General features: G+C 38.9%; 1 protein-coding gene across 1 annotated transcript in view; it reads right to left on the bottom strand.

The window, feature by feature from the left end:
* Positions 1-15,212: 15,212 nt before the first annotated feature.
* The window catches only part of GPD1L (glycerol-3-phosphate dehydrogenase 1 like), a 43,946-nt gene continuing 40,532 nt past the window's right edge, over positions 15,213-18,626 (bottom strand). The window contains exon 8 of the mRNA XM_037525679.2: positions 15,213-18,046. Within this exon, the coding sequence (XP_037381576.1) occupies positions 17,950-18,046 (97 nt within the window). The 3' untranslated portion in view covers positions 15,213-17,949. The remainder of the gene's footprint in view (positions 18,047-18,626) is intronic.

Raw genomic sequence — 18,626 nt, 5'->3', positions numbered from 1 at the left:
AGGTGTATTACCACATGTCCCCCACCACCAAAGTACCCATAATCCTCCACCATAGCCTCTTGGGCCACCTCCTCTCTTTGCTCTTCAGCCTCCTTCTCCTTTGGTGGGATTTATAGGTCTCTTTTATTATCAATATCTAAACTAAAAAAGCTTCATGCCTCCCTAGAAGTTTATGGTATCCTTACATACTTCTGTATATGAGGATAGGTATGGCTTCATGCCCTTTGAGGGCAAGCATACCAGAAATCTAGAAATCAGCTGTGCGGTATGTACTGATACCCCAGCATTCCCTATTTCTGGGTCTGAGCCCCAGAGAAAGTCATTCTCAGGCCCTGAAGGCAAATGGGTATGAACATTCACACATTCATTGCAAGCACCCTACCTGGGAACAACAAGATCTTGGCGCTACGATGAATAACAGCTCAGACAACACAGGGAGATGGAAACAGTTCTGTCAGGAGTGTGATCCGTGGGTCAGCTGCTCAATATCCCCAGGGCCCCTGTTAGATGTGTAGGTCTCAGGTCAGACCTGCAGATCAGGACCCTGGAATCATGTTTCCAGGTGATTCTGATGCACATGAAGTTGGGTTGCCAATTACATGTACTTCACATGCCTATGTCCATTAAATGATTCTCTATTTTTTTAAGGCCATGAAAACTGTGGCCAAGAAAATTCTGCACATTATAGTGTGTTCATGGGAGAAGTATGGGACAAGAGTGAAGCATGCCTAGAGGAGAGGTGGTGATAAGTGAGCAACTGAGTAACAGGAGTAACTGAGCTGTAACTGAGATTGAAAATATTTGTCTAGTTTAGAAAATCCCAAAGGAAAACTGAAGAGACACTTCTGATACAGGGAAATCTTTTTTACCCCCATATTTTTTCAGCCCAAGGTTCCAGCCAGCAGAGATATATTCAGTAAGTTGAATTGTTTGTACTTGTGTATGATTAAAAAATCATTTCCTCCCTCTCCTACTAAGCAAATATTTAAAGAATATCAGTTTGAGGGGATGCCAAACTATTAGCTTGCCCAATATGTTCCTATAATCTATTCTGGCCCTGAGAGGAGATTGGTAAAGTAGGTAACAGGACATATTGGGAAGAAAAAAAAAAAGCATGTTCTCCCATCACCACAGAGCCTGCATATCACATAGGACCTGGTCAGAAACTTGGGTCTGTGCACCCCTCAGACCACCAAACAGGGAAGCTGAAATGACAATGACCACAAAAAGGCTGACTTTTCTCCTTCCCCTTTCCCCTCATTTGCCTGAGAATCTTACTCTGTTGGCAAAACAGAGTTTGGTGTCCTTGGCTGAGCCCTTGAGCAGCTGGCAATGAAGTTAACCAGAATATCAGCTCATAGGTATAGAGATGCCCAGGTTGGCACTGTCCTAGCAAGGGGCCCACCAACCCTGTTGTTCTGGACGTCCCCTTAGTGTGGAAGGTTAAGTGGCCAGCTGGGAAGGTTGATGGTAACAGGTCCACAGGCTGGCAATGGAGAGAGCTGGGCTCTCCCTGAGTTCTGGGCTCTCCCTGAGTTCTGGGGAAGGAGACAATGTCATTTATCATCCATTTGAATATCCAGGATATTCCACATTGATAACAATAGCTGTGGTCTAATCTGTAGACTTCATTGAATTTCACCATGTGACCTACTTGTGTTTTCCCTACACTCAAGAGCTTGTCCCATGCCAGGTGCTGTATTTAGTTGTCATTTCTTTTTAGTCTCCTTTAATCTAGCATAAAAGGTCTCTTCTTGTCTTTTGTGACCATGACATTTTTCAAGAATATAACTAGTTATTTTGTAGAATTTCCCTGATGTTGGGATTGCCTGATGCTTCTGAATAATTAGATTTAGTTCATGTATTTTGGCAAGAACGCCATGAAGAACTGCATGTCCTTCCAGCACATGCAGGAGGCACAGGCATTCATTCGTCCTGTTCGTGAAGATGGGAGCCTGGATGCCTGGAATTTCTCCACTGTAAAATTACTATTTTTCCTTTGTGATTATAATAATTTTACAGGGAGACATTTTGAAATGATGTAAACATCAAACAGCTGTTTTGAGAGTAAGGCGGTGCCCTTGGCATTTAAACTTGGATGATGGAAGTACAGGGGACTATTCTGAGAAAGTGAGGACATGTGGTCACCTTTTTTCTGAAGGGCTTTTGTGACTTCCTGGTATAATGGCTAGGTTGCTCCCAGTCCCAGCGCACGGGTCACATTTTCTGAGCCTCCCTCCACTCTGCCCCCATGTCACCTTGTAGACATGCCCAACCAGGACCTGTAACATTTCTCTGACTCCTTGTCTCTCTGTGTGTCAGATTTGGAGCTCCTCCAAGTGAGCACAGCTGGGTCTCCTCTTGCACCCAGGAGGCGACAACCCAGGCTCAGACCTGAAATTGCCCATTCCAGGTTCCTAAGGGTCATTCCTGTGGTTGTCCTGTTTGTCTTAGTAAGCTCAGGGCCAAGCACAGAACATAACCAGAGGTGCTCAGTGAGTGTTTTGAAAGAACACCTGCTTGAGTGAGTGAATCTAGCCCCTTTCCCTCTTCTAAGTTCCCAGTCTTCTCAAAAGAAATGAAAGAACTGGCACTCTGTCTGATACAGTATTGTGTAACCATTCAAAAACAATGCTCATGAAGAGATCTGTAACAAGAGATTGAATTAATAGTAATAAACAAAACCCATAAGAAATTCCCAGACTCAGAGGGCTTCACTGATTAATTCTACCAAACATTTGAAGAAGAATGAATACCAACTCTTCACAAATGTTTCCCAAAAATACACAAGGTGGGAATACTTCCTAACGCCTCCGTGATGCATATATTATCCTCATACCAAACCCAGAGATAACAAAAAACTATAGACCAGTATCTTATGAATATAGGCTTAATGAATATAGGGCTTAAAATCATCAACAAAATATTAGTAAGCATAATCTGTCAAAGGGTAAGAAGAATTATATACCACGACCAAGTCAGATTTTTCCCAAGAAGGCAGGTTTGACAATATAGAAAAATCAATTAATATTTGTAGCATAAAGGGGAAAAAACAGTCATTTCAGCAGATATAGAAAAGACATTTGACAGCACTGAACACTCTTTTATGATTAAAAACAACACACTCAACAAAGTAGAACTAGAAGGGGCCCTTCAAAGCCTGATAAAAACAAATCTTAGCCAAACTTCGTTCTTAATGGTGGAATACAGAATATGTTTTTCCTAAGATCAGGAACAAGATAAGAATATTTGTCCTCATGACTTAAATTCAACATTCAGTTAGTCTGCAATCCAAAGAAAATGATTGGAAAAAAGTAAACTATATGTAGTCTATTTGAAAATAACATGATCTTATTTATATAAGATCATAAAGGATACACTAAAAATTTTAGAACTAATAAGTTCAGCAAGTTATAGATAGAAAATTAATATATAAAAACCACTTCTATTTCTATATAGTAGCAATGAACAATATGAAAATGAAATTATTTTAAGTGGAATTTTTTTCTTAATCTCAAAAAAATTATTTAGGAATCAATTCAACATAAGAAGTGCAAGTCTAGTACACTCAACCTTAAAACATTGCTGGAAAAATTTAATGACAATCTAAGTAGATGGAAAGCTATCCCATATCTATGGCTTAAAAGATTTAATATCACTATGATGACAACATTCTCCAAATTGATCTGTGAATTCAGTGCACTCCCTATCAAAATCCCAGCTGACCCTTTAACAGAAAGTAACAAACTTATCTTAAAAATCATATGGAAGGGAATCAGAAAAATCAAAATAATCTTTAAAAGGAAGAACTAAGCTAAAGGACTCACCTTTCTATTTCAAAACTCAAAAAAGAAAAAACTACAGTAATCAAGACAGTGTGCTACTGGTATGAGCATAGACACATAGACCAGCACTTTGCCTCCATTGGTCCCATGGTTAGGGGAAAAGAAACACTTTAAATTCTGTGTAAGTCTAGCCCTCCCTGCACTCCTCTTCCAATAATGGAACCCCAAGCATTTCCTAAGCTGCTGACTACTTAATTCCTGACTTTTGCAAAGGCTGCTGTCTGAAGACTGGCCTCAGCTCTTGCAGAAATGATAGCCCTGTAAGAAAATTGGTAGTTTCTGTCATGAACATACTAACTACAAATGCCTCACCTTGGTAAGTTTGCAGTGCTTGGTTTTAATGATCTGTTGTGTTTTTCATATGAGCAGCTCCTTCTAGTGTCTTGTGTTTCTTGCAAGTAAACTTCTTTTTTAGATATCATTATCGCTGAGGTTTCAATTCAGTGGTAATTAATGAAATGCAAATTAAAATGTCAAGTTCCATATCACCTGCTAAATGTGCAGGATTTTAATTTTTCCATGATCATGCTCAGTGTCAGCTTGATGGGCAGTAAGTTGGGGCCACCAACATGACTGGTAGGCAACTTGGTTATATTTACTGAGAGCCTTTAAAACATAACTTTCAAATCCTATAATTCTAGTGAATATAATTATGTTGTATATCTTAAACTTGTAAAGACAAATACTAAAATGCCACCAGTTGCATTTTACACAAGGGTAAATACATTTTCTAATACTATTTAATATTTTGGGGCAATGCTCTTGATTTAACATAAAGTAAAAAAAAAATGGGACCATACAGTGATCAAAATTTTGACAACAAAAACCATATATAGAGCTTTAAAAAACTGAGAAGGGAGAGCATTTTAATTACCAGCCTTCCCTTTTCTTTAAGGAAAAGAGAAATCATTCTATTCTGCTGCCATTTAATAAATGAAAACACTAAAACTTAGTAAGATCAATTAATTTGGAATTCTATATGATGTTATGTATTAAGGTCAGCTAAGGTGTGTGCAAGTAGATGTGGTAGTTAGAAATGAAAAAAAGAGGGCCTCCCTGGTGGTGCAAGGTGTTAAGAACAGCTCTTTGAAGCTATTTGCAACCTCTGCAACCCGAGTTTAATTGCCAGCCGGCCAGGGAGCTACCCACATGGCACAGCAGACCTCTCCTATCTCCCCTGCTGCTCCCCTCAGCAGTGTATTTCAGTCAATCTGCCTGTTCTTCTCCCCACTCTGTCTCTGGTGAATCCTCTCACCCTCCACCCCCCACATCTCTGGCCTGTACCCCAGCTCTTGTATGCATAAATAAATAAAATTAAAAAAAAGAAATGAAAAAGAGAAGCAAGATTTATGGGGACCATAACCAAGATGAAAATGCATACATTATACAAAAATGAAAAATGATGTAAAATATCTAAAATAAAAATAAAAAAAAGGAAGCAAGAAGGGGAAAAAAAGGTGGCATAGTATAGGGGAGCCAGGAAGGGGGAAGGACAGACCTAGAAATGGTTGAAAGATCCAGTGAAATCGATCTGTGAGATGCTATTCTCTCCCTCTCTCTCTCTCTCTTTCTCTCTCTCTCTCTCTCACACACACACACACACACGCACACACACACACACACAGAGGCTGTTCATGATGTTTCTATAATAGAAACCAACAAAGAAGTTGCTTCTCCTCTCTGTGACAAGAACACAGAATCTTCTGCAGATACAAGCCCTGAAGTGAAAGAAATGATGTTCGTATCAAGTCCTTGTCAGTAGAGCACATGCTAGAGCATGCAGGCGGGTTTGCAAAGGACATCAGAGATGTCTTGGAAGTAATGCTGGCTTGTTCTGGAGGAAAAACAAATGTTGCAAATAGCTGAACACACTCCTCTGTGGAATCCCCAATAAACATTGTGCACGTGCTCCCACCTCTAGGAGGCAATGACATCAGGTTCAGGTTACTGAATTATTTATTGGTATTCTAATTTAAAAGAATGAAACCAGTTTACAAAATTTCAAAGGGCAGAATAGGGGAGCAGGCGAGGAGACTGGCTGAAAGAAAACGACAAGCTGTTATTTACACAAACGAACACGCACACGCACACTCACACACACACACATAGAGTTGCAGACCTGTAACCTGAGCAGAGAGGCAGTGTATGTACCAGCAATTTAAACCGAAATCTTTAGCATAGATCAAAAATGGGGGTAACTGCCAACAGCAGGCCTGAGATACCACACCATCGAGCTAGTGGGTCTGATTCTTCTGATACAGAACTGGCCTCACGGAAAGAGCCTTGCATTGCTGGTTCAGGGAAGGTCTACCTTTCCTCAAACCAAGACTCAGACCTTGAATTGACCAGCTTGGAGAACTCTCAACTGGCTTCAAAACCTTGAAGCAGTCTGCTTTAAGAGGGAACATTCCTGGGAGTGGGAATTAGAGAAGTGGCACAAACACAGGAGATTGAGCACTTGGTGTCTGGAAAATAAAGCAGGGTTCCTTGGCCCTGCAGGAGAGAAGCAGATCAGGTTCACAGCATAGCGATTCAGCTACTGTGGAGCGAACCTGAGAAGCTACCTGACACCTGTAAGCACCCTGCTTTGGCTTGGATTTCAGGAACCTCCGGGCCTTTGATTCTTGGTGCGGTCACGCCTTTCAATGAGTCAAGGGGGAACAAACTCTGTGGTGGCTGAAATAATGTAGACAGAAGCCTCCAAGGACCTTGCCTCTGCAGGGCTGAGTTGGATAATGGCAGGATGCACAAAGCAAACATGTCTTCCTTCCCGCTCCCTCCTGTTTCCTTTACCACAGAAAAATGGCTTCAGCCATCGTGCAGGGTCACTGCTGTGCCATTATGTGAAACAGAGGGAGGGCAGGATTGCACATGAAAAGGAGGTGTAGTAATCCCCCAGGAAAGTGGTAAAACCTTTTGTGAAAGGTGGAGGCTATGCCGCTCACCCCATGAGGTGGTTTTTGTAGCTCTTACCATGAGATCCCAAAGACATGACAGGGACATAAACATATCAGGAAGTCAGTGCATGGAAGGAAATCCTTGGAGAGATGAGAAGGGAGGGAAATAGTTTGACAGCTTGTTGCTACCATAGCTTCCTTAGCAAAGATGAGATCAGCAGGGGGTTATTTAAAAAGCGACCAATCCTGCTGTCTACCCAGAATGTTTGTTCTTAGTATATTTAATCTGTTGGCAGGAGCAAGGAAGAAGTCATCTTGAGGTAATACTGCCTAAAGTAATAGCCATTCCTTGACGAGTAAATTTGTAGCCTAGATACTGAAAATGAACCAATAAAAACTAGCACATCCCTGGGAGCATACCTTTCCTGGGGACTTCAGCTGTGTTTTCTTAGAAACAGAGTCCATCTTTGTCAGCATAGCCTTGAACACCTATTATGGGGGTGGTCGCAGAGCAGAAGGTATAACTGGCCCTCTCCAGTTCTTCAGCCAGGGGACACATGGGTCCTTCTCAAAAAGCTGTTCAGTTCATTTTGCTGAGCAGAATTGCAGATTTGACAGCTTATAACATGTAGAACAAATATTCCTTTGTTAAAGTGGTTTCTAGAAAAAAGTTGGGGTCACTCCTGAAAGATAACTTATTAGGACAGCTCAGTGGAACTAGGGAATCAGGGACCCAGCAGTGAAATCTGAGTCTTCACAAAGTGGGTAGGGTCAACTGCATTGTTTAAAAAACCTCCCAGGAGGTTTCAACGTGGACACAGAGTAAAAAATTGTGGCAGAGACCTTCTCAAGCTTGAATGGGCATATAATTGAACTGGGGATCTTCTTAAGCTCCTGTGTCTTTACTTTGGAAAGCAATTTAGGAACATTTTAGTAACTTTGAAAGGTGTATATCCTATGACTTGCTTATACATACCAGTGAGAACGTCTCACCCACATACGCAGGAAGCTTGCACAGAGATATTTTCCCATTATTTTCTGCATAGGTAGGACACTCCAGACAACCTAATGCCATCAATAGGGAAATGGATAACTGCATTGGGCTTTGTTTATATAATAGAAAGTTATCTATATCAGTAGTTAACTATAAATGAATTTGAGCTACTATCTGTAATAAAGATGTTTAAAATGATTCATAATACCTCCCAGATATGAGGCCAAAGAGAGCAAAGGTACCAGAGGACGTCAAGTTGACAAGTCCCTCTCTTGCACGGACCTGGCACACCACAACTTCTGCCACATTGTATTGGCAAAGCAAGACACAAGCTCCAGTCCTGATTGGAGGGGCTGAAGGGAAGGGTGAAGAATGGGGGCCACGATGGAAATCTACCACATTGCCTTGTCTTTCTACCAGCTTATCAACGTTTGTGCTAGATAAGAACCAATTAGAATACAGCACCCTTAAATGTCAGTTCTGGGTTGAACACTGGGGACACAGTGAGGTATCAATAAAACCTTCTGGTTCAGGGAGGTAGTCTAGTCAGAAAGATGGGATAGATGTACAAAAAGATGAGTCACAGCTAACTTGAAGAGAAAACTGGCCTACACATTTAGGGAAAGTAAGACTTTGTGGCTAGTGGGGCAAAGGACATTCTGGGAAAGAGAAGTGGTTTGAAACAAACTTGGTGGTAGCCATGCCTCTGTACCTTTGTAAAATAGGACTAATGCTACCTGTCTTGAAAGTAATAAGTTAGGGAAAATGCCTAATACATAGTAACCTCTCAATAAATGTTGAAATTTAGCTCAAACCTTGATATCCCTACACATCCCAGTTTTATTCTCAGCTCCTATTACATTGTCCCTTGTCTCTTACTCACTAGGTCACCTCAGGACCTTGGCACATGCTGTTCCCGTTCCTTGGAAGACATATCTCTTTCCCAGTTCAATTCGACTACATCCTGATGTATGGTTCAGGAGAAATTCCTCAGGAAAGGCTTCTTTTGAATTCCCAGGCTAGGTAGGTCAAGGACCTAGTTACAACTGGTTTAGCAATTATATTCCCTCACTGAACATCTCTTGAATCAATGCTGCTGATTGGAAACCCTTGTGCAGCATTGCCCTCAAGTGATTACTTTGGGCATTGCACCAGCTGACTTTAAACTGACGCCTAATGGTTTTCACCCTTTTGTGACTGCAGGCTCAAATGAGAATAGGGCCCACAGGTACACGAAAAGGTGCTCTCGTCACCAATCATCAGAGAAATGCAAACCAAAGCCATGGTGAGATATCACCTCACACCAGTTAGGGTGATTATTATCAAGAAGACAAATATAACAGGTGTTAGTGAGGATGTAGTGAAAAGAGAACTCGTATGCACTGTTCGTGGGAGTGTAAATTGGTACAGCTGTTATGGACAACAGCATGCTGGGTCTCAAAAAATGAAAAACAGAACCACCATGTGACCCAGCAATCGTACTTCTGGATATAGGTCCAAAGGAAATGAAGTCAGTATCTCAAAGACATATCTGTACCCCATGTTCATTTTAGCATTGCCCGTGATTGCCAAGATAAGCAAACAGCTGAAGTGTCCATCAATAGATAAATTAATAGAATATTAGACACAAAAAAGAAATCCTGTCATTTGTGAAAACTTGGGTGAGGTTAAGTAACTTGCCCAAAATCAGAGTCCAAAATTTGAATCCCCAACTGACTCCAAACCCCTGAAACTAGGTGTGGACTTGTTTTAGGAGATCAGAAGCTTTTGCCATGTGTGTATGGGGAGGGGACTCTGTTCAAGAAAAAGATTATAAATTTAAGAAGAAGTTTGTCACATGGCCTCAGAAGGGACATGTACAAGACAAGAAAGGGTTTTGAAGTGTAAATTTCATTAGCTTCATCATAAAATAAGCTGTGTGTGAGAATTATACCATCTCCAAAGATAACAGGCAGACAAACCAGAGGGGAGATTGGGATTCTAAGAGGTTTTTTCTTTCATATCTACCACTCTCCTTGGGAAAATAAAATTTTTAAGTATGCAAAGACTGTCTTTTAGAAGTATTTTCCTCAAGTATGTCTTTCCTGGGAGCATAAAGCAGGAAGCAGGTGGGTTTTTTTAATCAGAATGTCAGCATCAGAATGAGAATGAAGACAAAAAATTAACACACAGATATAAGTTGATGTCCAACATTAAGGAAAAGAAAGACCTCCAAAGCAACACAATCCAATCAGATGCATAAGTGGACACAGGCCAGGGTGAAAGTAAAACTGCTGTACTTGTTTTGTGGTTGTTTTTGAGTTTTAAAGTCAAAATGAAACTAAGACACTGGACTCCTGCCTACCACAAACACAGCTTAGTTCATAAGAAGTGTTGTCCTTTTTAAAAACTTAACAAAAAAGTCACAGGGAAAATGATCTATTTTGGTATGAATCTATATCTAGGAATCACATAGTATTATAAAACAATGTCACCTCAGTAAAAAAAAAAAAAATACACATATAAGACACTGCTCACAGGTTGCCAACTGCTTGGGGAAAGGGGTCATTCCTAAAGAGTGACCTCTAGTGGTCAGGAGGTTCATGGTTCACTGGAACCTGGAGTTTCCTCAGAACAGCATCTTGCGGCTCTATTAGCTTTTTTTTTTTTTTTTTTTTTTTAAATAAGAGTTTTCTGGAGTTATACTTAAATGGTGAATTTGTAGTAGGTTTTAAAGGAATGTTTCTTAATTCAACATGCCTTTTAAACAGTTCACTTACTTACATGACCCATTCCATTCCTATATGAACTTTCAGCACTACCAACCGTTAAAATGGTTAGTAACAAAATTCTAGTTTTGAATGACAAAAGTTTACTTTTTATAGTGAAATCAGTAGATATCTAAATTCTTCATATGTACAAAATTGCATATTTCTTGGATATAATGGTTTACGTTTTTGTCTCTGATAATTAGAAAAGAATCTCTAACAGAGGTTAAAGGTGTAATTAGGAAAAGAGTGGGAACAGAAGTGTAAATTGCAGTCATCCTTTAGAAGGTTAATTTCGCAGTGTCTGTTAAAATATAAAACACACATGCCATTGAGCCAGCAATTCCACTTCTGGGATTTTACTTTCTAGATTGACTCATGTATCTCTGCTCATATAGAGTGAAGATGTTTCCTGCAATAGTTGTTATATAAAGAGAAATACAGAAAACCTAAATATTCATCCATAATAAATTATGGAACATTCATATATGATACATTATTTAAAAGGACATTTAAAGGAGACAGTATGTATTATGAAAGTTTAATATTCTGATGGAAAATTATATTTTTAATTGAGATAACATTGGTTTACAACACTATATTTGACTCAAAGGTATAGGATCACACCTCCTCAGATGCCTACCACACCACACCTCTCACTAAGGATCCTTCAACCCTCCATCATCGTCCATTGTGCCCCTCCCACTTTGTTTTCCCTTTTCCCCTCTCCATCTTGCAGCCTCAATTCCACAGTCAGATTTCTAGGTAGACAGAAAAATTTTAGAACATTATTGTCTTAAAATCTAATACATGTATTCAAGCATGCAGAAAGAATGATTGCACCTTTGACTTTTTTTTTAAGATTTATTTATTTATGCACACAAAAACTGGGGTGTAGGCCAGAGGTGCGGGGGGTGAGAGGATTCACCAGAGACAGAGTGGGGAACAGAAAAGGCAGATCCACTGAAATACACTGCTGAGGGGAGCAGCAGGCGAGCCAGGAGAGGTCTGTTGCTCCATGTGGGTTGCTCCCTGCCTGGCCTGGTATTGAACTCGTGCTGCAGAGCCTGCGGATTTCTCATAGTCCTGTGCTTAACCCCTTGTGCCACCAGGGAAGCCCCACCTTCGATATTTCTAATCATCGTTTGATTTCACTTGACTGTGAGCAGACATTACTCAGAGGTAATATAGCCTAAACGTGAACAGACTCTCAACTAGACTGAGTTCAAATCCTGATTTTACCAATTACTAAAATTGATAGTAATTGATTTGGGTACATTCTTTAGATTGTGCTTTAGTTTCACCATCTCAATATGGGGATGATAAATTTTTTTTTATTTTTTTTTTTTAAAGAGGCATGTATTTTTATTTATTTGTTTGTTTGTACATGCACTGGGTACAGTCAGAAGCGCGGGAGGGTGAGAGAATTCACCAGAGCCAGAGCGGGGAGCAGAGCAGGCAGAAGGACCGAAGTACACTGCTGAGGGGAGCAGCGGGCGGCAGGAGAGGTCTGCGCGCCATGCGGGACCCTCCTCTGGTGGCCGGGGAGCAGCTTCGCAACCCAGCGCTCAACTGCTGCGCTACAGGGGAGGCCCTGGGGATGATAAATTTTAAGGATTAAATAAAATCAAATATGAACAACAATATGATAGTGCTTAAAGTGCTCTGCTACTAATATCTTAACTTACAATTTTAAAAAGTAGGTATTGACCTATTCAGGGAAATTGGGCGAAGGAGACACAGAATCTTCAGCTCTATCTTTGCAACTTCCGGTGACTCATAACTATTTCAAAATATTTTTAAAAACCACACAATTATTAAAAATAAGCAACTGATATGAAAGACCAAGACATGTTAACAAAAGCAGGATGCAGAATAATGAGTATATACTAAGTTATATTTTGTATAGAAAATGGGGAAGAGAATGAGAATGTATATTTGCTTTTGTGAAATTAAATTCTAGAAGAGCACATTAAAAACAACTAACTGGCTAATTGGGATATACAAAATGGACTTTATTATTTGACCTAAGTAACTGTTATCCATTCAAAAATTATTTTAAAATAAGAGCTATAACAAAAAAGAACCACAAATAACTTCCATCATAGCATAAAAAGATTACCATTGCAACAAGACAAATAGCACCAACTTGACAAATTACATTAAGTCCATTTTTCCAATGGCTCTATTTCATTCACAATGTGTAAAACTCAGAGATGTTACATTCCTTAATTTCTTAGAGGGAGCTGAAAAGTCACCCCTTTTAGCTTCCACCAGAAACATGTTTTTCAAAGATGACAGCTGGTATGCTGACTTACCTAAAATTTAGTAACATTTTTAATTAAAAGCTTTTGAAATGAGGAAGTCATCTAAATGACACTCTGGTGTTATTAAGAAGCATATATTATAAATCCTGGGACTTGGCTGGCATTAACTCTGGAAATGGAAGCACAATTATATACATAAAGTCTAGACTCCACTAGAGTTATTCCTAGGGAGGAGAGGAACAGACATACCCACAGGAATACATACCCACATTCCAACACAGCCTCCTGTGCCCAAACAAGGGATACCCTAACAAACACTATGATGTATATCAAAGGGCTAGTTCTTTCAAATCCCTTGCACAGTCTATCTCTTAGCTTTTCAGAGATATTTTTAGCAATGTCTTAGGGTAAGTTATACTAGCTGCTGTAACAACCCCTAAATCTCAGTGGTATAATGCAACAAGGATTTCTTTTTTATAGCTATCACAGTCTGAAGTGGACTTTCTCCATAGATATGAAGGTATCCAGGCTGAAGAAACTTTACCATCTTCAAAATATGGCTTTCAGGTCATGCTGAAATTTGATACCCAGTTGGCACATAGAAGAAAGTATGAGGAATCATATAAATCATAACCCTTGGATGTGGCATTTTTTCCTTAACTCAATCACTTGTTGGGGAGGTGAAGAAATGTAGTTTAACTACGTTTCTCAGAAAAAAATAATTTAATGAACACACAGCATTGTCTCTGCTACAAGCCTGATTCTCTGATTTTTCTCCTTTAATATGTTGATAAGATGTTCTGCTTTTCACTGTCCTTTACTGTAATCCTATGAAACAGACAGCATAGGTATTATTGCCACTTACCAATGAGAACGAATGTCAAAGAGGAGTTATAGCTGGGTTGACCAAATAGATACTAAAACAACAGGGCAAAAGTTAGAACCCAGTTCATGCCACAGTGTTATACCTCCTATTCAAAGCAAAGATTCAATAACTTTAATCATACCTTCAATAAAATATAATAAGACTCCTTACACAACTTACTTTCCTAAAAAACCCAAAACATTCACTATTGACTTAATTTATATGCAGTCATAAAAAGTTAGACTATGGGATCAAATTTTAATAGAACCATATTATGAAAAATAGCATAAAATTGGTGCATTTAATTCTGAACAAATTCCAGGTTTTAGTTTTTCAAAACCTGACACTGTTCCTCTTCCGAACTCCTATCAGATGTATGTTGAATTTTCATGCCCTATCCTTTACTTACCTCTTAAATTCTCAAATATTTTCCTTGCTAATCTGTTAATATCTACGGATTTATTTTCCAGCTTGCTAATTCCATTTACAGCTCAGTCACATCGACTCCTTAATGTGTCCAATTGTCCAATGACTTGCTTTGAATTAATTTCCAGATGTTCTAATATATTTGTTTTCAAGTCTAGTTGGATTTTTTCATATTATTTTCTCCTTAATGCTTTAGTCCTCCTCTCATGTCTTTATTTTAAAAAATAACCTGCAAAACCAATAGTGCTCAATTAATTATTTGAAGCCTAGGACATCACATTCTTCTATCTAAAATTTTCTGTTGCCTTTCACTCAATATATTCCTTTGTAAATATTTTATACTTTTTTAAAGTGCATTTTTCAGTGGAGCTTTAATTATGGGAAGACTGGCTAGCCTGGATCTAGAGTGGATTTCTGCAGGGTCTTTGAGCTTGCTTCTACCTATTATCCATTGGCATCACTAGCTCACATTATTATTTTTATGATGATATTTTGCTAGTGGTTTCATGGGTATAAAAATTCAAACCCTTAACCTGTTTATACTGCTTGCCTCATAATTACAATTTTTCAGCAGAGACATTTTTCTCCACCTGGAGCCCAGTTTGTTTGTACCTATGCATGGACCTCCTTAGCCCATTTTCCCCATTCCATCAGTGTAGTCCTCAGGGCTTCTAGTTCCAGTATAAGATTTACAACGAAACCTTTAGATAATGGAGGGCATTCCTACCCCTCCCCTGGTGGCCATAGAACAACCTGCCTTATAGCCTTATTCTGACTCTCAGACCCTATTTGTTTCAGGCTCCTGCGGATTTCCCTCACATTTTTATGATATCAACCCAGGATAGAAAAGGACAGCAGTTATATTTTCCTGGATTTTCTAGAAGCGAGAGAGATTTCAAGTTCATTAGTCCACTGATTGTTGGAATGAAAAGATCTCCATCCTACAATTGCAATTATATAAAAATATCAGTAAATAATGAAAAGGAACACAGACAGATGAAAACAGACGTGTTTGAGGTGTAGGATTAGAGAATAAGTCCTTCTTTTGGTAACCTTTTATTATTCTTAATATGAAATGATTCAGGGGAAAAAGAGCTGACCTAAATAAATAAAACTATTAACTAAGCTGATTACGAAAAGAAAAAAAGACTCAGTAGCACCGGTTGGGGGGAATAAATGTTTATTAAATCAAGCTTTTAAATTATATCCATTTAAAGTCTATAAACAAATATAGTACACATGTAAGTAAAAGGCTCTTAGATTATAATTAGTGGGAAAACTGATGATCCCTTTGTACATGGGCACCTCACCACTGGTTGGGTCAATGCCATAGGGGCATCTTGTGTTAAGAGTGAAATGAAAAACCAGAATGACTTTATTAGTTTAACTCCACTTCTAGGATGGATTTCAGCCTGATACTTACTCCACATTATAGTAGGATGGATTATAGCAAGGCAACAGTGTAGTTTTACATTCACAGATTGGCCGAACTAGTACAAATTAAGCTTCTCTTCTAGATGTCTCCCTTCCTATTTCCATAATTAGTAAGACACATGAATGAAAATAAGTGATGGCCACAAGGGGTTACAAAAATAGGTAACTCATAGAGTAATAAACATTTACAGTTAGCAGTGCACAAACTTATAAAATTTGCCTTTTCCCATATTGTGCAGAAAATTATAAGTAGGTTCAAGAGATACAGTAGCAGACTTCAGCATGGTAAGAGAGCATCTGTCAAGGAAAAAACCTCAAGTACAAAACCCAGAGTAGGAAGCTAAATGCAGATGAGAATACAGAGACAAGCTCCTAATTCCTCACATCTAAGTATCCTACTTAATAAGTACCACAATTAACTTACAGCCCTTTAAATATCTTAAAAAGTAACACTTTGTTACCTATATACAAACTTTTAAAAAGATGAATCATGAGACAAGCAAAAATTGATTGACTTAACAGTGGCACTAAAATCAATGAAAGTTGTAGCATTTATGTGCTTTCATATATTTCTATGTATGGAGCTTTAAAATGCCCCCAAAATGTTGTGGGTAGGTTTTTTTTTTTTAAATTTCCACAAAAATCTATTCTACAATCACTTCAGGTGTAGATGGAAAAATGTCCCAATATGGAAAATAAAAAAGGTTAAATCTCACAAAGGAACTGAAAATTCATGAATATATAAATGACATTCATCCATTCCCCAACACTTATCAAATGCTGTGTAAGGTAATGACAATGCTATCCTGAAGCCAGTCTCATTTTAGAAGGAAGATACAGTCATTTCCATTCTAATTCCAGAATTAAAAGCACTTATTGGACATAATGTGCGTTTCAGCGAGGTTGACATCTACTTGGTTGTACTTGATATGTTACCTTTAAACTTCATCAAAGATTCATGGCAGACCAGAACTGTAAACATTCAGAGCTAATACCACAGGTAGCTTATTCATACTAGTGTCTTGCAGGGAGTTATCCTGAAGTCTCCTCCACCTAAAACAGTGTTTCCTGGAAACTTTAGCAAATTTTCTTGCCAAAAAATCTTTATAATCAAATGTGTTTGGAACTTGCTGGGTAAAATAAATAGGTTCCACTGGCACACTAATGTACATTCTACATAGTCAAGATGGGTGTGTGACACAGCTTTTCCCAAATTCATTTGCACTTGCCACGGAATACCCAGAACAACCACTGGATCCCACAACCTCATTTCCTATGGAACACAGTTTGAGAAATGCTATTCTAAAGTAAAATTTCTAAAGTAGTGGTTCTCAAATTGCAGTGAATGTCAGAAACTCATGGAAGGCAACTGGAAACAAAGGTACTTTATTATACTTCAGAGATATGGGGTGGGACCTGGGAATCTGCATTCTAATAGACTCCAGGTGAAGCTGATGCTGCTGGACTGAAGACCATACTTTGAATGACATTCGTCTAGACAACCATCTCCACAAATCTCATCTGCAAGAAGCCTCTCCTGCACATGGCACTGGCCATGACCAGATCTCACCAGCCCACTTATGTCTTAGGAGGTCTGGCATCTTGAGGCAGGGGAAAGGAACACTTAGATGGGCTTCTGGCTCTGTCCCTACTTGCCAGGTGACCAGACACAGTGACTGCAACTTAAATGCGCAGTAACAGCAGCCTTCGCTCAGGGGATCTATGAGGCTACAAGATGTTTGCATGAAAGTACTACCTAACAAAAAGCATCAAGTGTGGTTAATCAGAAGAATGTCAGTCCCAGATGAGTTTTTCATCTTCTGCCATTTCTGAGCCTTTAGGAAAGGATAGTCTGGCAGTTAATAAAGAGAAAGGAGGTTAAATGCAGGAAACTGCAGTGAGAGGAAGATGCATAAGTGGATTACCTAATTAAAAATATACAGTTGTTAAGAAAATGATCAGCACACAATCCAAGTAGTTAGCTATGCTGGTTTAGAGATAGTGTTTAAAAGTTACAGTATGTTGATCTTGGAATACACTTACTCCTCAACTCCACCATCTTTACGCTGGTTAAACTTTAACATCAAAAGAAAGAAAAAATATAATTTTCCACACTCAAACACATATAAATTAGATTTTGAAAATCTGGCTGAGACAGTTCCAATCTCATAAGCTATAGCAGTGGGCAAATTTCAAAAGTAATTTTTAAAAAGGACTTTTAATTTTGGTTCATAGAAACATCCACAGAATGAGAAATGAACACACACTCACGCTTTCATGTAAGTGTGACTAGTTGTTACCCAGTACGTCTTGGTCAATAAACTGCTTCTTGAAATTCAAAAACAAACCTGTAAAAATTCATATATATCCATGCTGGGATTACAGTCAAGCAAATCTTGTTGCCAAGTTTCCATTTGAATCCAAAAGACTGATCAGAAAGGCAGAACATTCCCCGAATTAGTGCATGATTCACTTTATATGTGCTCTGGGTGGCTCTGGAGACAAGACAACATCTCTTGAACAGGTTTGCCTTCATAGCAAATCTGGTAGACTGCAGTAAACAATGGAAACCTGGTTGGGGAAAAACGTGAAAAGATAAGTTAAGCCATCTGGTTGACCTAATAGGGCAAAAAAAGGTTTTTCTGTCTTGTCCCAATATTTCAGATTATTGGGCTACTTTTGGAAAACAAAGTGACCCCCTTCTACATTCCTTTATTACTTGTCTGCATAGAACCTCCGCCCAGTTGCTGCAAGATCTTGGTATATTCCGAACCATCCTTTGTCTGTGGGAGTTCAGTGTCTACTCCAAGTCACATGGTAATCCTACAGGGTGGGGGGCTCAGGCTTTTGGTCAAATCTAGAATGAGTTCAAGTTTCAGTTACAATTCAAAAGACTGGAGAATACATTTTAAATTGCAAGGAGGTATTTATTGCTCTCCCTTCTCCAAAAAGGATCATCAAAAGAGGAGGATAAATAGCCCACACATCACCATAAATAATTCAAGTCTGGAACTCCTTCAAGAATCAACATGTGTTGATTCCACCTGCAGGTATCTACCCAAAGAATGCAAAAACACTAATTTGAATGGATACCTGAATTCCTGTATTTATTGCATCGTTATTTATAACAGCCAAATTATGGAAACAACCT

The sequence above is a fragment of the Talpa occidentalis genome, unplaced genomic scaffold (assembly GCF_014898055.3).
Source record: "Talpa occidentalis isolate TD23 unplaced genomic scaffold, MPIMG_talOcc4v2.1 talOcc4.10, whole genome shotgun sequence".
Lineage (NCBI taxonomy): Eukaryota > Metazoa > Chordata > Mammalia > Eulipotyphla > Talpidae > Talpa > Talpa occidentalis.
Note: the sequence above shows the minus strand (reverse complement) of the source record. Positions and strands in the feature narration are given on the sequence as shown.